The sequence below is a fragment of the Polypterus senegalus genome, chromosome 18, assembly GCF_016835505.1.
Source record: "Polypterus senegalus isolate Bchr_013 chromosome 18, ASM1683550v1, whole genome shotgun sequence".
NCBI lineage: Eukaryota > Metazoa > Chordata > Cladistia > Polypteriformes > Polypteridae > Polypterus > Polypterus senegalus.
The window spans coordinates 41,822,609-41,845,164 of NC_053171.1; the positions used below are offsets into that span (position 1 = coordinate 41,822,609).

Sequence of the window (22,556 nt, forward strand, 5' to 3'; positions counted from 1 at the left end):
ATTTCGATATAAAACCTGCCCAACTTTTGTAAGGAAGCTGTAAGGAATGAACCTGCCAAATTTCAGCCTTCCACCTACACGGGAAGTTGGAGAATTAGTGATGAGTCAGTGAGTGAGTGAGTGAGTGAGTAAGTGAGTGAGTGAGGGCTTTGCCTTTTATTAGTATATAGATATATAGCCGCAATAAATGCCTTTATTGAATAGACAAACCAGGGGTGGGCAAGTTCCTTTCTACTGCAGCCACAGCCGCGACATACATAAAAAACATCAATAATAACTCATAAACTTGCAATATTATTTAGGAAAATCGCACCATTTTACTTTTGGATTCGGATTATTTGTAAACAAAATCCATCCTCCTCTCTTTCCTCAAAAGCAGTTCAATTACTCTGTCGTACGGATTATTCGTGCACTTCAGTTCCATCAAAAAGTCCCTTTCTATCACCATCGAACCTAAAGCTGAAAGTCGAACCTGCCCTGTCGTATTTCTGGCATAAGTTTTAATTCAGTTTTAGGGCTGAAAATGTCCGCTCGACAGAAGCAGCGTACACGGGAATGGTCACCGCCAAATATACCAATGTAAACAGCTGCCCCATGCTCTCATTCAGATTTTTCTGATGAAGGAAGTCAAGGAGACCAGTGGGAGATTTTCCTGCAAAGTCATCCATGGCATACATTACAATCAGTTCTGTTTTTAGCCGAGACAGATCAAAAACTGCTCCGTGGCTCTTGTGTTAAACTGGAGAAGGCTGCATGCGTGAAATTTTTCTTGTATTCCCAAACCTTCTGGGGCTCAAGGAGCGTGACAAACATCAGGTTTTCGTGGTCTTGAAATCTGGTCTGTGTCTGGCAAATAATATTGTCCTGAATCCTGCCATGGAGTTTGCCGTAGTGCGAGCAAAGATCTTGCGCTCGGATCGCTTGCGGTGCCTTTAATGGCCTCATAGAGTTTCTCATATCGGCTTCTATCCAATCAATGGGTCTGAATACGGTGATGTTGCCGTACGCCTGCTAGAGGGCCCTACTGAAACCAACTCAAAATCTGACTGGTTGAAGCAACAGTTTAATCGACATTTATTCTGTGTTAGAGTGCCTTCACAACAGATTGTGAAGGCCTCTCTGCCTGGCAACAAATGATGGCTGAAATGTGATTGGTTAAATGCTTTAATATGAAAATACATGCCCGGAAGCAGGACAACCATCGGAAAAGCTATGAAAGGAAGCGGACAGACTATTTGGAATTATTTAATAAGTATTCATGGACAAAATATAATTAACATCAGTTTGTGATTCAGATATTTTTACTTATGAATACGCTAAGCACAGTCCTTGACTCGCGAATATTTACCTTATATGGGCAGGCACTCAATTATTGTTAGTTGTATATAGTTGCATCTCGCATCATCACGCCTCCCACGGCCATTGAGCTGCAGTCTATTACAGTATATGGACGAAAATAGGTTCCAGTTTATGACCATTACGCGAAAAATTTTGAAATGAAACCTGCCCAACTTTTGTAAGCAAGCTGTAAGGAATAAGCCTGCCAAATTTCAGCCTTCTACCTGCACGGGAAGTTGGAGAGAGAGAGAGAGTGAGTGTGAGAGAGTGTGTGAGGGCTTTGCCTTTTATTAGTGTAGATAAACACAGATATGCACACACACACATTATACATATACACTCACCTAAAGGATTATTAGGAACACCATACTAATACGGTGTTTGACCCCCTTTCACCTTCAGAACTGCCTTAATTCTACGTGGCATTGATTCAACAAGGTGCTGAAAGCATTCTTTAGAAATGTTGGCCCATATTGATAGGATAGCATCTTGCAGTTGATGGAGATTTGTGGGATGCATATCCAGGGCACGAAGCTCCCGTTCCACCACATCCCAAAGATGCTCTATTGGGTTGAGATCTGGTGACTGTGGGGGCCATTTTAGTACAGTGAACTCAATGTCATGTTCAAGAAACCAATTTGAAATGATTCGAGCTTTGTGACATGGTGCATTATCCTGCTGGAAGTAGCCATCAGAGGATGGGTACATGGTGGTCATGAAGGGATGGACATGGTCAGAAACAATGCTCAGGTAGCCCATGGCATTTAAACGATGCCCAACTGGCACTAAAGGGCCTAAAGTGTGCCAAGAAAACATCCCCCACACCATTACACCACCACCACCAGCCTGCACAGTGGTAACAAGGCATGATGGATCCATGTTCTCATTCAGTTTACGCCAAATTCTGACTCTACCATTTGAATGTCTCAACAGAAATCGAGACTCATCAGACCAGGCAACATTTTTCCAGTCTTCAACTGTCCAATTTTGGTGAGCTCGTGCAAATTGTAGCCTCTTTTTCCTATTTGTAGTGGAGATGAGAGGTACCCGGTGGGGTCTTCTGCTGTTGCAGCCCATCCGCCTCAAGGTTGTGTGTGTTGTGGCTTCACAAATGCTTTGCTGCATACCTCGGTTGTAACGAGTGGTTATTTCAGTCAAAGTTGCTCTTCTATCAGCTTGAATCAGTCGGCCCATTCTCCTCTGACCTCTAGCATCAACAAGGCATTTTCGCCCACAGGACTGCCGCATACTGGATGTTTTTCCCTTTTCACACCATTCTTTGTAAAACCTAGAAATGGTTGTGCGTGAAAATCCCAGTAACTGAGCAGACTGTGAAATACTCAGACCGGCCGTCTGGCACCAACAACCATGTCACACTCAAAATTGCTTAAATCACCTTTCTTTCCCATTCTGACATTCAGTTTGGAGTTCAGGAGATTGTCTTGACCAGGACCACACCCCTAAATGCATTGAAGCAACTGCCATGTGATTGGTTGATTAGATAATTGCATTAATGAGAAATTGAAAAGGTGTTCATAATAATCCTTTAGGTGAGTGTATATTATAATAAAAAAAATCCTGGGATGAGATGTGACTTTTTCAGAGAGATATTTTCACGTCCAGCGAGACAAGACTTTGTGCCAAGAGATTTAACCACACCCAGGGCTTGAAATAAAAGACAAAGAGTAGATGACAAAGCAGAACGTCGTGAAGAAATCAAAAACACTGGTGCAATAAAACATGCAGAGCAGGTTAGAAATAATGAAGTACTAAAATTTGAAAGTCTGAAAAAAATGATAGTAAAGATCGCATTAGTACAAACAAATTGAAATTATTTCTTGGTGAAATAATGGAACAGCGAAAAGTGATTGAATATATTGTATATACAGTATATACACATATATAAATACATACATATAAATGTATATACATACATATATACACAAACTAGGGAGCTTTGCCCCCTGCTCGCATCACTCGCTAACTCCTGGGCCTGCACTACATGCTAGCCTCTTTGCGCTTCTGCCACTTGCATTCGGGGATGCGGATGTACAGTTCGCACTAGCCTCTTTGTGGTTCTGCCGATCACGTATGGGGATGCGGATGTACAATTTAAAAAGATTTTTATTTTCATGGCAATTGTTACATATGCATAATAGAACATAATAAAAATAGTAAAACATAATAATTTGAAAGTAACTTATGTTTCATGTTGCGTTAAAGTTATTTGTTTCCTAATACGATTTAGTTCTGTTTGGCTTTGAAATTAACAAGCTAATACTTTTTAAACTTACACTTTTACTGTAAAACTTCAGTAAAAACTATTTTTACATTAAATTTTCGTCAATATCGCATTGAATTTTGATTCCGTGTTTGGACTTTCATTATGACAACGCAATGTTTGACTGCCAGTGATTGAATTTCGTTTCTTTCTCTCTATTAAATAAAATTACTTTTTCGAATGTTTAGCTCTCAGATTTGTTAATAATCTTAGCAAAAGCTATTCTAATGGGAAACTGTTAACGTTTTAATATGAATGGCATATCAAGATCTCCTTTCTTGTCTAATGTTATTCGCAGAAGATGAACTACATTACCTTTCCAGGATACATCCTTCTTTCTACAGTAATTCGTACGGTGGAAGAACGGACAGTGTTAATGGTTTTATATATTCTTCGGGATACCGTAAGTTGATGTTTTCATCTTCCGCACGATCACCACCAACTTTTTCAGCATAGTCTATTGATATGCATTTAACCAATTTGCTGTGTAATCGATCTACATTTTTGCTGTTAATTTGTTTGACTTCATTTCTCGGTGCTAGGATTGCTCATTTTTTCTGTTTATAACTCTTTGTGATGAAATTCTTCAAGAAGATTTGGACATAATACGTCTTCTTTAATTGGGAGCTTAAAGTGAGGAGAACTTATAAATTTATAAGAGCTGAGAGAGCAGGAACTGTGTCTGTCAAAAGCATTCACATGAATGAGAGGTGAGAGTACCGTGTGCGTGGTTGAATATGGTTGAGAGGAGGGCATGACTTGAAAAAATCTCATGGCCAAAGTCTCATCTCACGGGACTTGGAAAAAATCTCATCTCAGGATTTTTTTAATATAATAGAGAGATAGATGGGATCAAATTCTGCATATATATGTAAAGTGAAATTTAAAATTTAAAATCAAAGCTGATGCATGAATTACGTTATGTATGATGTTACACCTTACATACGGCTTTTTTTCTTTTTTTTGGTAAAATTGGCAAAAGACAGATGCCAGGATATTCAAGTAATGTCATAATAAAATGATTTCAGTGTGATTTAAAGTCAGAGGTTTAACTTGATTATTTCCATACAAAGTAGGGCAAGTGACTTTGAGTCAGAAATGAAACTCATCACAATGATAGGGACTTTTCCTTTACATTAAGAGGAAGTTTGGAGTAGAAAAACACTTAGAAAAATATATGAGAGAGACCACCAGATATTCCTCACTGCACCTGACAGGATATAGGATTTTTATAATTTTAAAATTCTGATTTATTAAAGAAAATATCAAAAGGACAGAATTAAGTTAAATGTAAGCCTGGGCAGACAATCTCACAAAGCAAAGAAATGCCTCTTCACATATAGTTAGAAAATATCTGCTTTTTTAACATTTTGTTCCATTTTCCTGGCTGTGCCCACAGTGATGCAATGAGAAATGTGCTTCAGAAAAAATATCCAGAGAGGAGAATGATGCAAGCAATTCGTCAGTATAGGGGAATCCCCAATCCCCTAAGGACAGGTTCTAAATTTTTAAATTCACAGAAACAAAAACTATATTTTAAGATTTCCCTTAGATGTGAAATCACATATTTACTACTAATCTAAATTTCAAATATGAACTGTCTGCTGCTGGGTGTACTTGACTAGTATTTAAAAAGAAAAAGAAGCGGAGTGGCCACTGCTTGCTGGCCTCCAAAGAATTAACCACTGTTTTTTGTTTTTTTTAAAAAAACATTATTTTAAAATATAAAAAAGGTACAAGATTCAACAATAGACAGGAATCCTGCTACCCACAACCATAACTTAGATCAGAAGGTTAGAGAATGGATGGATGGTTAAAAAGATAAACATTACTACAGCTTAAAAAAGAACAAGAATCAAACATTATGAAGATGCCTAATATTACAATTAAACAGACAAAGCAAGGCTGATAAAAAAACAAGATGAATATAGATTTAAAGAGTGAAGACTCTCCAACTGTTTCCCTTATTCAATAGTCTCATGAATTTAAGAGGGAGTTTTAGTACTCACAGAATGATACCTGCTTGATGGTAAATATTCAGCAATGCTAACCAATCAATTATGTAACCTACCAGGCAGGCGCTATCATAAAAGGTGATCACAAACTGGTTGCAATGGCTGTTGCAAACAGTGGTAAAGTAGGTAATTATGACAGTGCCCATAATCTAATTTTCTATTGACACCATGCCATTTTAGTACTTACTGAACCAGGCAGTAAGTGCTGTTATCTTCAGAAAGCAAACAAGAGTGATCATTTAGGAATACAAATGATTCATATTTTGATCAGTGTATCAACAAAATTAAGTGTACAGTTAATATATAAACAAAATGATCCATCATGAGATATATTGCCCAAAAGCAAACCAAGGCTTCTCTACATTCCACAGGCAGCACCTAGAATTAATACATTCTTTGTTGCCAAGTTGCACCAAGGTGGCAGTGGAAAAACAGGCAAACACTGCCGGAGTAAATATGGTCTTGCACAAGTGGAAAAACGACCTTTAAAGTTAACAGACTAGAACATGAGGAAGAGACTAGTTTCAATGAAAGGCTGCATAAACTTTCAAAGATGAAGGATTAATGCAATTGCATTAAACTTAAAAAAAAGATGTGAACAGAAATTACCACACTTTATTTGGAAAATAATAAAATGTGCAACTGTCTAGTAATATTCTATTTACTCAAGGATATGCCTTGAATTAAGAAACTTCAAAAATCTGAATGCAGTCTGCCTCATTTTACAAGGAGCTACATTTATTAAAAGTACTAATTTTACTGATACTTGCATATATCACGAAAGGGATGCAGTCATGACAAACATATAGTTGCATCCTGAGACTTACAAGCTGTTACTTAAACATCTTACTCACAGATTTGAATCAAATGACAATCTAATAGAGTAAGTAAAGTACATGATAAATTTAGACATGATTAAAAGGAATCATACAGAATCAAAGATGTTAAACTTGAACATAGTACAAAAATACCTAGTTTAGCTTTACGAACTGCAATGTGTTTGATAAATTCAAGGTTGGGTAATATTTTATTTGAAGCATACCACTCAAAATGAATTAATTAGTCTTTAGTCCAGTCAGACAACAAAAAGAGATTTAATTGAATCCCTCACCAGTGAGGACCTTCTTCATCACAATACCTACCCTTCAAAGAATCTAGCTGTTTGGTCAATGCAGCAACAATGACATCATTCTCCACCACATATCCCATTTCATCCTCGAGATTCCCCTTGTCAAATGTGATCAGTGCGTCAGAGCAGGCATCCCAGACCTAGAGTAAACATCATAAGAGAGCTGGCATACACTGATCTAAAATATGATATCTGTTGAAAGCTTTGCTTGCAGCTACATTTTGTGAGCACTTAAACAATATAACATGATTAAGATATAGTGGTCTCCTTTGAAGTCAAAATTGTTGTTTTTAATCCATACACAATTTAGACTTGATAAAAGACAAGTACAACTAGATTACATAATGTTACTTTTTGCTAATGAACATTTTTTCACATTCAGACCATGCTTTACCATTGTAAGAATATCACCACATGGACTCTAATTTATCCTATGTCTACAAGATGTTTCCTACTAATATGGCATTTCCAGTTGTGCATGGATAATAGAACTATGAAGGTATACTGTAGTGCTCGATTAAGGATCTGCTTATACCTTTGATGTAAGCCTTTATAGGAAGTAGATCTTAATGAACAAAGATCTGAGAACTCCATGAAAGAAAAGTAAGCACTGTGGATGCTGAAATAAAAATGCAGTAAAAAGAATTTAATCATACACACAGCAGCAAAATGAACAATCTAAAACATCAATAAAGATGTTTAAATCTGAACAGTGTTTCTGACATTCTGATACTAAAGTTACAAGCTACAGTGGAACCTCGGGTCATGAATGTCTTGGACCACATACAAATCAGGTTACAACCAAAAAGTTTGCCAAATTTTTGCATCTGTTGATCTGTTTACGACTACACACTCGGGTGACAAACAAGCCAGTTTCCCTTCCGGTTCGTACACGCAGATGATTTCCACACGTATTCAGTCTCTTCCTGTGCATTCCATGTGCAGCGAGCGTGAGAGAGACAGAGAGCGAGAAAGAGAGCGAGAGAAGGCAGTTAAAGATGGCAGTAAGGCCGAGGATGCAGTTAAACAATGCACCAGGCTTGTTTTTCAAGAGACTGCCTCGAGCATTGTTTTAATCTCGTTGTATTTAATGAAGACTTTTTTCTATTGGATTTTAACCTCTACTTCACTTCTGTTTTTTATGGGATCATTTATTTATTGAAGGATTCTGAAAACACTGCACTAATTTAATTTGGACTTTGTTTTTGATTGTTTTGTTGATTTTAATAAAAGCACTTGGCACTTTTTGCACCATCCGATTGCTCATTGTAGTGCCTCACTGTCGTGCTCATCGGTAACATTACTGACAGTGACGGGTTTAAGGGCTCCTAGAAGTGAGATGGGAGCATGCAGCGAACCCACATCCTCACAGACTTTACCTTAAAACTGTAATCTCCTCTCCACCCAGTTCCTCCTCACTTGCTTCATGCCAGAATTCGACTCATGCAAGGTTAGTTTTCTTGGTTGTTTATGGTTAGTTTTTGTATAAATTATGGATTTTTCAAATGTTCATTTTTTTCCCTGGGCCTTAAAAAAAGGCTTAAAAAAAGTGTTTACAGAGAGAGGCACGTAAGACTATAGCGTGAACTCTTGCAATGTTAGTTTTCTCTGTTCAAGGTTTTCTCAGTGTTATTCAATGTTTTTACATTTAGTTTACTATTACACTGTGCATTCTATGGTATAACTATTTTTGTGCTTAAAAATCTTAAAAAAAATATACATTTACATACAGCTTGTACGGTCTGGAACAGATTAATTGTATTTACTGTACATACAATCCTATGGGGGAAATTACTTCGGGTTCCACTGTGCCTATAGATTGCAGTATGGGGTGAATTATTTATTGTTTGAAGAAAACTTTCAAAAGCAAAATTGCCAAAGGTTACACCACAAAAAGCAACCATTAACAACTATGTAAAACAGAAGACCAAAACAGAATTTGCTGAAGACTACAAAGCTGAGCGTGAAGATCTCTAGAAAAAGATAAACCAGTAACAAAGTGATGGGATGGTGAACTGTGGATGATAAAAAATACCAAATAATTAAAAGAAAAGTATTAATACCTCTGAATTTAGCAGATAATATACAAACAGAAATATCTTGTCTGTCTACATACAGGAACTCTACATACTCTGTCTCTACACAGCAATGTAATCATTGAAAACACTGCCACTGGAACCATGAACTTGTTAATGAGGTAAGTAAAATGTATTATGAAAATTCTGACCAAGTACTTGTCATGATGTAAATAAAATCGAGTAAGCACTTCATTTACTAAAATAAAAGGACATAAAATATAGAATTCTCTCTTAAAATAAAAACATGACAGTGGGATTTGGGAACCAGTGTTGATAATCAATATCCCAATGTAAAAACAAAATGTAATAGAATTATACACCTTCTATGCACTTCTATCCTTCAACATACTTGTGACTCTAGAATCAGAAAACAATATAGCAAACTTCAAAATCTCAAACCTGCTGAATCTCTAAGCCAAAAAACTAACCTAGGCAGAGCGTCAGATTATTAAGGAGCCCACACATACACTGACAGGGCACCAATACAGATTTGCTAATTGCTTACACCCACATACTCACAATGGTCCAGTTTTTAACTGGCAGTTAAGCTAATCATGTATGGCACTGGCTCAAACCCAGATGCTGATTCCAGGAGGCAGAAGCATTAACTACTGTGTCAAAAATCAAAATCATTTTTATTCTTTCAACCATAGAATGGATGTGGTGCAAAAACAAACTGTGGTGCTTTTTGCCTCTGAAGACATAAAGCTTTTCTGCACATGCAGTGCATCTGTGTGTGTTAGTGTATCTATTTTTTTTTTCTTGCAATGCACAAGATCCAACCTGCCAGCAATGGCAGCTGAAGAGAAACGTGCATGGGCAGGATTCGACACCACAGCACATAAATCTGCATGCCAAAATCCAGGGAGATTTCAAGGGAATCATCTCAGCATACAGTCATTAAAGTAACCACAAAAATGAAGTAAAAAAAGATGTGGTTCATATATTATGGGAGAGGTAGATCACGATACGCCATTTTACGATGACATCCCTACCCACAACAGCAACCTCAGAGTTACTTATTTGGTACAGAAAAGCCACATCTTAAGGTGGAAAAAAAGTGGCCACAGTTTGACCACAGCTGTAAAGTGGGGTCACTTTATTGCTGACATAGAAAATATCCCTTTACTTTTAATCTTTTTTTAAAGGATTTATAATTAGCCAAAAAGGAGGTAAAGATCTATTTTAACATTTTATTGATTTCTCTCTCAAGTGATTCTAATAAATGCTTACATTCGTGGCTAGGAGAAAGGATGAAACTTGTCTTTTTATTTTCCCTCCTCCCAATTTTATATCCATTATTTAAGACATGATAGGATGGCAGATTTACTTCTCCTCCTAAACATCTGGAATACTTAGTTGCATAATTCTTTAAAAGTATATATATATATATATATATATATATATATATATATATATACACACACACACACACAGTGCATCCGAAAGTATTCACAGCGCATCACTTTTCCACATTTTGTTATGTTACAGCCTTATTCCAAAATGGATTAAATTCATTTTTTTCCTCAGAATTCTACACACAACACCCCATAATGACAACGTGAAAAAAGTTTACTTGAGATTTTTGCAAATTTATTAAAACTAAAAAAATTGAGAAAGCACATGTACATAAGTATTCACAGCCTTTGCCATGAAGCTCAAAATTGAGCTCAGGTGCATCTTTTCCCGTGATCATCCTTGAGATGTTTCTGCAGCTTAACTGGAGTCAACCTGTGGTAAATTCAGTTGATTGGACATGATTTGGAAAGGCACACATCTGTCTATATAAGGTCCCACAGTTGACAGTTCTTGTCAGAGCACAAACCAAGCATGAAGTCAAAGGAATTGTCTGTAGACGTCCGAGACAGGATTGTCTTGAGGCACAAATCTGGGGAAGGTTACAGAAAAATTTCTGCTGCTTTGAAGGTCCCAGTGAGCACAGTGGCCTCCATCATCCGTAAGTGGAAGAAGTTCGAAACCACCAGCACTCTTCCTAGAGCTGGCTGGCCCTCTGTGGAGAGAGGAGAACCTTCCAGAAAGACAACCATCTCTGCAGCAAAGGCCTGTATGGTAGAGTGGCCAGATGGAAGCCACTCCTTAGTAAAAGGCACATGGCAGCCAGCCTGGAGTTTGCCAAAAGGCACCTAAAGGACTATCAGACCATGAGAAACAAAATTCTCCGGTCTGATGAGACAAAGATTTAACTCTTTGGTGTGAATGCCAGGCGTCATGTTTGGAGGAAACCAGGCACAGCTCATCACCAGTCCAATATCATCCCTACAGTGAAGCATGGTGGTGGCAGCATCATGCTGTGGGGATGTTTTTTAGCGGCAGGAACTGGGAGACTAGTCAGGATAAATGAAAAGATGACTGCAGCAATGTACAGAGACATCCTGGATGAAAACCTGCTCCAGAGCGCTCTTGACCTCAGACTGGGGTGATTGTTCATCTTTCAGCAGGACAACGACCCTAAGCACACAGCCAAGATATCAAAGGAGTGGCTTCAGGACAACTCTGTGAATGTCCTTGAGTGACCCAGCCAGAGCCCAGACTTGAATCTGATTGAACATCTCTGGAGAGATCTTAAAATGGCTGTACACCGATGATTCTCATCCAACGTGATGGAGCTTGAGAGGTGCTGCAAACAGGAATGGGTGAAACTGGCCAAGGATAGGTGTGCCAAGCTTGTGGCATCACATTCAAAAAGACTTAAGGCTGTAATTGCTGCCAAAGGTGCATCGACAAAGTATTGAGCAAAGGCTGTGAATACTTATGTACAGTGGAGGAAATAATTATTTGACCCCTCACTGATTTTGTAAGTTTGTCCAATGACAAAGAAATGAAAAGTCTCAGAACAGTATCATTTCAATGGTAGGTTTATTTCAACAGTGGCAGATTGCACATCAAAAGGAAAATCGAAAAAATAACTTTAAATAAAAGATAGAAATTGATTTGCATTTCATTAAGGGAAATAAGTTTTGAACCCCTACCAACCATTAAGAGTTCTGGCTCCCACAGAGTGGTTAGACACTTCTACTCAATTAGTCACCCTCATTAAGGACACCTGTCTTAACTAGTCACCTGTATAAAAGACACCTGTCCACAGAATCAATCAATCAAGCAGACTCCACACTCTACAACATGGGAAAGACCAAAGAGCTGTCCAAGGATGTCAGAGACAAAATTGTAGACCTGCACAAGGCTGGAATGGGCTACAAAACCATTAGCAAGAAGCTGGGAGAGAAGGTGACAACTGTTGGTGCGATTGTTCGAAAATGGAAGGAGCACAAAATGACCATCAATCGACCTCGCTCTGGGGCTCCACGCAAGATCTCACCTCGTGGGGTGTCAATGGTTCTGAGAAAGGCGAAAAAGAATCCTAGAACTACACGGGAGGAGTTAGTTAATGACCTCAAATTAGCAGGGACCACAGTCACCAAGAAAACCATTGGAAACACATTACACCGCAATGGATTAAAATCCTGCAGGGCTGCAAGGTCCCCTGCTCAAGAAGGCACATGTGCAGGCCCGTCTGAAGTTTGCCAATGAACACCTGAATGATTCAGAGAGTGACTGGGAGAAGGTGCTGTGGTCTGATGAGACCAAAATAGAGCTCTTTGGCATTAACTCAACTCGCTGTGTTTGGAGGAAGAAAAATGCTGCCTATGACCCCCAAAACACCGTCCCCACCGTCAAGCATGGGGGTGGAAACATTTTGCTTTGGGGGTGTTTTTCTGCTAAGGGCACAGGACAACTTAATCGCATTAACGGAAAATGGGCGGAGCCATGTATCGTGAAATCCTGAGCGACAATCTCCTTCCCTCTGCCAGGAAACTGAAAATGGGTCGTGGATGGGTGTTCCAGCACGACAATGACCCAAAACATACAGCAAAGGCAACAAAGGAGTGGCTCAAGAAGAAGCACATTAAGGTCATGGAGTGGCCTAGTCAGTCTCCGGACCTTAATCCAATAGAAAACCTATGGAGGGAGCTCAAGCTCAGAGTAGCACAGAGACAGCCTCGAAACCTTAGGGATTTAGAGATGATCTGCAAAGAGGAGTGGACCAACATTCCTCCTAAAATGTGCGCAAACTTGGTCATCAATTACAAGAAACGTTTGACCTCTGTGCTTGCAAACAAGGGTTTTTCCACTAAGTATTAAGTCTTTTTTTGTTAGAGGGTTCAAAAACTTATTTCCCTCAATGAAATGCAAATCAATTTCTATCTTTTATTTAAAGTTATTTTTTCGATTTTCCTTTTGATGTGCAATCTGCCACTGTTGAAATAAACCTACAATTGAAATGATACTGTTCTGAGACTTTTCATTTCTTTGTCATTGGACAAACTTACAAATAGGAATTCGCCAGGCAAATACAGTAGAGCACTTTAAAACACTGCTGAAAACACATTACTTTAACATGGCCTTTTTATAACTTCACTTTAACTTAATACTGATACTCTGTATGTTCAATACTTCATAATAACTATTCATAGTGGCTGTAAAATCTATACTGACCCCTACTCTCTCTTCTGTTTCTTTTTTTCGGTTTCTTTGTGGTGGCGGCCTGCGCCACCACCTACTCAAAGCATCATGATGCACCAACATTGATGGACTGAAAGCCAGAAGTCTATGTGACCATCATCATCAGGTCCTTCCATGAAAACCCTAAATACAAAGAGGACTGTTTGATTTATGTTAGGTAGAATGCCCAGAGGGGACTGGGCGGTCTCGTGTTCTGGAATCCCTACAGATTTTATTTTTTTCTCCAGCCTTTGGAGTTTTTTTGTTTTTCTGTCCACCCTGGCCATCGGACCTTACTCTTATTCTATGTTAATTAATGTTGACTTATGTTTATTTTTTATTGTGTCTTCTATTTTTCTATTCATTTTGTAAAGCACTTTGAGCTACATTTTTTGTATGAATATGTGCTATATAAATAAATGTTGATTGATTGATTGATAAATTCCGCCCCAAAACTAAATCCTGCCTTCGGCCTGTATGTGATGCAGTTACTGAAGATGAAATGGTATCGGATTTGTGCTTAGATCTAGTGACTATGATGCGATACAGCAGCAGTGCACGTATAACAACAAACACGAGCGGTTTCTGTGAGGGAGAATTCCCAAAGACTAAATAGTGTCGGCGTTGTGTTTTCATCTAGTGACCAAAAGCTCAAACAGTGAAGAACTGGAAGTTGACTTCTGCGAAATGGAATTATGGTAGCGTTAAATGAACTAAATACTGATTCGAATAATAGGTTTTATTTATTCAGATGACGAAATTTCACACCACACTAAATTTGGGAATGCACGTATTATTGTATTTAAACAGTTTCATTGGTTTTTGCTCACAACAGGCTTGTCATAAAGGGTTTTGCACAGATAAATTAAATTTCAGGGACGCGATGCGTACCACCTGAAAAGGCTCCACGTACCACCAGTGGTACACGTACCAGAGTTTGGGAACCGCTGCCCTAAAGGCCCTACAAGCAAAGTTAGGTCTTCCCAGTCTGCACAGAATAGGTTTCACCCTACCAGTCAGTCTAACCTATAAACTCCACAGGGAGGTTTCAGCTTACTTCAGACCAAAATGGGAAACTGTCTTTTAAAGTTAACCACAGACTGGACTGGTTGGAAGGTTTGCCTTCCAACAAGACAATGACCCTATGTTCACCTTCCAACAAGAAAATGGCCCTAAGCACAAAGAAAAGACAACACAGTAGTGATTTAGCGACAACTCTGTGAATGATCTTGAGCAGCCCAGCCAGAGTCCAGATTTGAACCCAACTGAACATATTTAGGCAGACCTGAAAATAGCTGTCCACTGATGGTCTCCATGCAACCTGACAGAGCTTCAGAGGAGCTGAAAGGAAGAATGGCACAATGTCTCCAAATCCAGGCGTCATGTTATACCTAAGAAGACTCCAGGGTGTAACTGGTGCTGAAGGTGCTTCAACAAAATACTGAGTAAAGGGACTGAATACTTCGGTCAATGTGATATTTCAGCATTTTATTTTTAATGCATTTGCAAAGAATGTATTAAAATATATAAAAATATTTTTCCTTTGTCATTCTGTGCTAAGTATTTCTTGATGAGTGAAAAAATGAATTTCAATGATTTTAGCAGAAGGCCATAACATAATGAAATATGTAAAAAGTGAAGAGATCTGAATACTTTAGAAGACGCTGAATATCTACAGTGGAACCTCGGTTCACAAACGTCTCAGTACACGTATAACTCGGTTTACGACTAAACATTTCGCAAAACTTTTGCCTCAGTTCACGACCATACACTCGGTATATGAACAAACCAGTTTCCCTTTCGGTTTGTGCGCACCGATGATTTCCGCACGTGTTGCATTGTTCTTGGTCAGACATGCGTGCCTTCACTGTGAACTCTTTGTGCTCTATTTCATTTCCCTTCCAGTTTGTACGCGCCGATTACTGTATTTAAGCATGTGTTCAGCCTCTCCCTGTTCAATGTTCTCAGTCAGACGTGCGTGCTTTACCTGTGAACTCTTTGGGCGCTACAGTATTTTGTGTGCTTTTGCAGTTGCTTTGGCTTCAAAGCAAGTGAAGAGTGGTGAGAAGAAAGTTTTGACGAAAATTGAAATCGAAGTAAAGAAAGAAATTATTGAAAAGTATGAGCGTGGTGTTCGTGTTACTGATCTTGCCGCAGAGTACAAGAATTCAAAATCTACGATTACGACTATTCTAAAGCAGAAAGAGTCTATTAAAGCAGCTGATGTTGCAAAAGGAGTTACAGCATTCACCAGGTGGAGGCCTCAAGTGCTGGAAGAGGTGGAAAAACTGTTGCTAGTGTGGCTGAACGAGAAACAACTTGCAGAGGATAGCGTAAGCGAGGCGATGTTATGCGAGAAAGCCAGTAAGATTCATGGCGACTTGCTGCAAAACTATCCTTCTACGAGTGGCGAAAGTGAGGAATTTAAAGCCAGTACAGGATGGCTTGAAAAGTTTTGCAAGAGAAGTGGCATTCATAGTGTGGTAAGGCATGGAGAGGCTGCTAGTTCTGACGCTGAAGCTGCGAAAGAATTCGTGAAAAATTTCACAAAATTAGTGGAGGACGAAGGCTACACCCCGCAACAAGTCTTCAACTGCGATGAGACCGGATTGTTCTGGAAGAGGATGGCAAAGAGGACCTACATTACCCAGGAAGAAAAGGCTATGCCCGGCCATAAACCAATGAAGGACAGGTTAACCGTTTTGCTGTGTGCGACGTAAAAATCAAGCCGCTACTCATTTACCAATTTGAGAACCCTCGTGCATTCAAGCAGCACAATGTAAACAAAACCAGACTGCCTGTGATGTGGAGGGCAAACACGAAGGGTTGGGTCACAAGGACCTTGTTTTTGGAATGGCTACACAAGGCTTTCGCTCCCACCGTGAAGCAACATCTTGAAGAGAATAACCTGCCTAAAAAATGCCTTCTTCTAATGGACAATGCACCGGCACACCCTCCAAGTCTGATCCACCAGCTAAACAGCTAAAAAAAACAGAAACACAAGAAATCACAACAGAGAAAACACCTGAAGGAAAACATACCTCCATCGTGGACCCAAACTCTCAAAACTGTAACCTCCTCTCCACCCAGTTCTTCCTCGGTTCAGGCCAGAACTCAACTCATGCAAGGTTAGTTTTCTTGGTGGTTTATTGTTAGTTTTTGTATTACGGATTTTTCAAATGTTCATTTTTCAGTTCGTAGCATGAATTGTTGCAATGTTACTTTCTTGGTTGCTTGTGGTTGGTTTTTAAATAAAGTTCGGATTTGTTCAAATGTTCCTTTTTTTCCCTGTGTACTTAAAACTCATTAAAAAAAAGTGTTTACAGTGATCGGGTTGTAAGGCTATTAGCATGAACTCCTGCAATGTTAATTTCTTGGTTGTTTATGGTTGGTTTTTAAATAAAGTTTGGATTTGTTCAAATAATCCTTTTTTTCCCCGTGCTTAAAACTCATTAAAAAAAGTGTTTACAGCAATCGGGTCGTAAGGCTATAGCGCAAACTCTGTTAGTTTTCTCTGTTGTTCAAGGTTTTCTCAGTGTTATTCAATGTTTTTACATTTAGTTTACTATTACAATGTGCATTCTATGGTGTAATTAACTATATTTGTGCTTAAAAATCTTTACAAAAATGGTTTGTACGGTCTGGAATGGATTAATTGTATTTACATACAATCCTATGGGGGAAATTGCTTTGGATCATGACCAAATCGGTTTACAACCAGAGTTTTGGAACAAATTATGGTTGTGAACCAAGGTTCCACTGTATTATGAATTTTAATTTCACTTATAAAGTTTCATTTAGGTCATGAACATCTTGTGATTAGTGAATAGGATTGTCGCAATACAGAAATCAACTAACTTCAATAAAATACTTTGAACAGCATTTATATCCAACACCACATTTGTTACCACAGTTAGGGTGCACACAAAATTAAAAATCATCTTTTTTTTTTTCTTCAATCTATAGAAAGATTACTAGATTCTTCTTGAGGCAATGCACTCATTGAGCTGCCTCAGATAGTCAGATTCAAAACTTCAGTTTGCTATATTACTAATAGTTTTAAAATTGTACATCAATGAAAACTATTTTTCTTGCGGACAAGAACTTGCAATCATCTGCAAACACTCCTGTATTCTAAAAGAAGATCTCCCCAAACATTTTCCCATTGTGATCCCAGCCCCAAGGTCTTTTGATACAATGTTTGACACCACAGCATAATAGGTAGAGAAACTTCCCGAGTAACAGTAAAAAAGCAGAATAAAAAAAGAATTCTTGGAAAACCCAACAAGGGAAAAAATTAAACATTCCATAGGGCTCGACTTATGGCAGTGCACGGTTTTCAGGGCTGTGCAGTTTGGACTCTATAGGTAATCACCAGCAGTGAATTGATGCATAAGGTGTAACTTTATAGATTTTAGAGCTCTTGCACAAGTTACCATTGAGTGCACTTTAAACTAATCAACATAAAAAACAGCACCTCAACTGTGAGGTATCTTCATGTGAGACAAGAAAATTTCCAGAGACTGGACAGGCTTACTGCAGCATAGCCATCACAAACAGCTTGCAGTCTCAATTCCTCATGAATGACTCATGTATCCACTAGTGTAGCCAAATTAAAACGTAATCACAAGCCCACAATTTGCAATGTTTATGGAGTTGTTTGTGACCTCTGGTGTGCTTCTAGCAATAACAAAAGTGACAGCTTGGCAAGGCAAAAATGCTTAGAGTTAGTGAGAAAGTTACCTGACTTGGGATACCAACTAAAAACTGCACTGCTTGAATCATTTTAGATTACTTAGATATATTGTATTTGACTTCTGCTACTCACGTTACACTTCTATTAACTAACTAAAATCAATATATAGTTGTTGTACTTGCATACAGTACTCGTAACTACCCAAGTAAATTACATATACTGACACAAGTAAATTACATATACTCACATAAACGCACTTACGCTTCCACTTTATTAGGTGCACTTGCATAACAATTTATGAGCTCTTTGGAATTACCTGAAAGTCTGAATTACAGTTGACGTCCGAAGTTTACATACACTTAGGGTGAATTCATTAAAACTCACCTTATAACCCCTCCACAGAATTTATACTAACAAACTACAAATCAGTAGTAGTTTTTTTGTTAACAATGTTCACAGACAAAGTATTTCTCTTTTTATTGATTATATCACAATTCCAGTGGGTCACAAGTTTACATAAACTTTGTTAATATTTAGGAGCATTGCATCTAAATTGTTTAACTTGAACCAAACCATTTGAGTAGCCTTCCACAAGCTTCTTACAATAAGCTGCTGGAATTTTGGCCCATTCTTGCTGACAGAACTAGTGTAATTGGGACAGGTTCATAGGCTTCCTTGCTCGCACATGCTTTTTCAATTCTGCCCACAAATTTTCAATTGGACTGAGGTCAGGGCTTTGTGATGGCCACTCCAATACCTTGCTATTATTGTCTTTAAGCCATTTTGCCATAACTTCAACTGTATGTACTCAAAAAACTGTAGTCTATTCTTCAACTAAAAGTCACAATCAACCTAAACCAATCACATGCAAACAGTTCTGTGTCTTCTAGTCAATAATAAACTCACTGTTTAAACATAAACAGTCTAAGTCAGGAAAACGTCTGGGAACCTCTAAGCTAATGAGTTCTCCAAAAGCTAATTGGAGTCATGGGCTCCAATCAATGAGATGAGATTATAATGTTGGCTAGTTATTCCCATCTTATTAAAAAGACTCTGAAAGTTTAGTTACTAACAGTGTATGCTCTTTTCAAGAAAAATCTGTTCAGATGAACAATGCCCCAATCAAAAAAAATACCAATGGACCTTGGAAGAACTGTAGAGATACATAAGGCTTTTAATGGTTCAATGAACATTTTTAAAGGTATCTTAGCACCAACCACAAGACTGTAAGTTTTCAATATATAATACAGCTTAGAACATCACCTAGTCTCAGCTCTCGAATTGGTTTATAGTAGAAAATTACATATTTAAAATATGACTTGAATAAGTACTAAAGTACATTTAAAATTATGAGACATATTCATGTACCTTTCCTGAAGGTAAATTTAATAAAACTGTTACCATTCCGATTTCATAAGACATTAATTTACTTATCTTTCACACATATGGGAAATGCATTGAAACTGTTTGCCTCTCAAAGACTGGTAAATACATTGTGTAATTAAATGCATTTTTTTGATGAACTTCCACCATTTTTTCGCTTGCCACTCAATTGTTTATTGTGCTACATTGCAAATAATGCATTATTTTGTAAATGTCTTGCTTCACTTCAGAAAATTATTTAATTATTTCATAATTATGATTGTAATAGACTTCAAGAAGCAAAAGGCAGCGCATACTTCCATCAACAACGGAGGGGATACTGCTGAAAGTGTGAACAGCTTTAAACTTCTTGGTGTGACTATCATCGATGAACTGAAGTAGGCAAAACGCATTTCAACTCTTGTCAAAAAAAAAAAAATCGCCAGAGGATCTGCTTCCTCAGACTGCTGCTTTCACAGAATCGCCAACTTCTGCAGATGTGCAGTAAGGTCCATCCTCATTGGCTACATCACATCCTGGTGTGGCACCTACTTTCCTCAAAATCATTTAGCACAGAACATTACCTACACCCATCCACCTTTAATTCATGACAAACATAACACATGCTACCTTAAAGAGGCAAGCAGTATAATTAAATCTTTAGTCATCCTGCAGAGCTGTTTTTCTCACTCCTACCTTCTGGGAAGCATTACTGTACCATTATAATTTACACCAGCAGACTCAGGAACCACTCCTACCCAGGATTGCTGCACAGTGCACCATAAGAAAGTAAATACTGCAATATAGCAAACAATTTATATAACATGTGTGAATACTACTGTATGTATTGGATGTATATGTAGCATGTCATGAAGTGTGTGTGTGCGTGTGTGTTATTATATCTTCTGTTGATACTGTTTTATTGTAAACTGTTCTGAGGAGACATGCATGTAAGAATTTCACTACATTGAATATACATATCAATAAACTTGACTTGACTTACATAAGCTTTTACTTTGGATTTGATGTTTTACTGTAAGCAATCATACTGGTTAGATTGACTGGCAACTCTAAAAACTCTCACAATGTCAGTAACTGTACTAAATAAAAGGGCTAAAATTAAACTGGCTTCATATAATCAGACAATTTCATGGCTATTGATTATTATTATTTTTGAATTTATTACAAACAACTGGAGAAGATTTCCTTCTGCACAAGTGAATGAAGGGAATTCATGATTGGCAACATTTAAGGCAACCTGGTGGGACACTAGCTAGAATTCCTCTGTCAAAGCTTCAGGGACTCCAGTAGAAATAACTTCCTTGCCACAGTCTGTATTTCTTTTGGTTAGCATGTGTGAAAATGTCTCAAGTGAAACAATGGGACCCCTTTCAAGGCCATATTCCTAACCAGGGACTGTTGCAGCAGACATTGGCTCTACATATTTTTCAAAAGATTTACAGAAAGCAAACTTACATGAACTTAAGCAGTAGAACTGAATATGCATTAACTTCTGTCCCATGGGGAAAACATATAGAAATAACTCCAGCACATGTGTTGGATGCTCTTAGTTGCATTTTGGTATTGACTGAATGGTAGGAGGTGCTATTGCAGCACAGACGGAGAGTATATGATGCAAAACGTTTTGTAGAAATACATTTTTTATATATATAAAAAAAATGTTTTAACCTTTTGTCTTTGACCACCATTACATTAAAAACATCCCAAACAACAGATAATGAAATTGAAGCAGTGAAAGAAGGTAACTGTTGAGTGTAAATTTAATCCAGAGTGAATACAGGTGTGGGTGTGCACTGGCTCCTGCTTTGTGTTCTCTTGTGAACTTGTTATTAAGATAAATGGGTTTGTGAAATCAATGAATAAACTTTTCAATGCATTACAATACTTTGCAATTTGACTCAAGATTCCTGTTAGGTTTTGATGTCACTGTAAATTAATTTAATTTGCAAAATATGTAATAGTTATCAAAAGATATTAAAATATGAAAATTGTTATGACAAACGTATACTTAAAAGACTTATAATTAAAGATTCTAAATGCATCAAAAGCTTGCAAATGATGACATCAAGGGTGCACAATATTTAGTGCCTCAGCCATACAGCTCCAGGGCCCTAGGTGTGTATTACGTAAAGGTCATGTTCCCAATTGCAAAATAAATGAAATGCATTTATTTTGTAGTGTTAAGAGAAAGCTTCCTTACACTTTAGTTCAAACAAGATTTACATTCCATGCAAGGAAATTTTAGCCAACACTGTAGCCAAATGTGATGAGTGATTTTGAGGGGATTTTCTTCTACATAAAATGTTAATAATGAAACCTCTTTAGTTCCTTATACTCAAACCATATATGACAATTAATCCATTTTACATCTACCATTTTCATCCCTGTCACAGTGTGAAAATCCTATCCATCCATCCATTATCCAACCCACTATTTATAATTTCCACTTCAATATAAACTGATCATTTCACATCTGAAACTCTTCAGCAGCTAACATTACCCTCTACATTTTCATTAAGGCCACTAAAAAGCTCTAGCAATGGTCCATTGTACAGGATTTACCAGCTTAATGCATTTAAATTTAATGACAGTATATTTCAGTGTTATAATTGAAAGATTTAGTTGAAGTAGCTACATAGCCCATACTGAACACAAACATAATATCAATAGAGAAATCAGATTTACAGACAAACTTTATAAATTCTGGAGAAAATCTTAATCTAAACACAAAGTCTGGTTTCAGACAGAAACAGTCCTAAATAATGTTGTAATATTCTCTGGTACTGGGATAACTACTTTTATTATGATTCAAGATATGCTACCAAAGCATTCAGTTACATAGCTGATATTTTTAAGATTTTTTCAGTTTGGAAAAAAGCTAAGGACTCTTGAGAGAATGGTAAACAGAAGATCAAAAAGTAACTGCAATATGCCTGCCAATGAAATCAACTGTTAGCTCAACAGTGAGGTATGAATATTAAGGTTGTTACAATAAAGTTCAGGGATGTAACTGCCATTGAGGGTATAACATCTTAGTTTAAGAAGTAATGTATTTGGTCTTTCAAATTAAATAATTAAACGATCCATGACAGAATTAGCTCATAAAATATAAACT

At 37.7% G+C, this 22,556-nt stretch overlaps 1 protein-coding gene across 1 annotated transcript in view; it reads right to left on the bottom strand.

Annotated features, from left to right (window-relative positions):
- coq6 (coenzyme Q6 monooxygenase) overlaps positions 1 to 22,556 on the bottom strand; it is a 79,337-nt gene that overhangs the window by 26,771 nt on the left and 30,010 nt on the right. Inside the window, exon 4 of the mRNA XM_039741766.1 lies at positions 6,777 to 6,903. Within this exon, the coding sequence (XP_039597700.1) occupies positions 6,777 to 6,903 (127 nt within the window). The remainder of the gene's footprint in view (positions 1 to 6,776; positions 6,904 to 22,556) is intronic.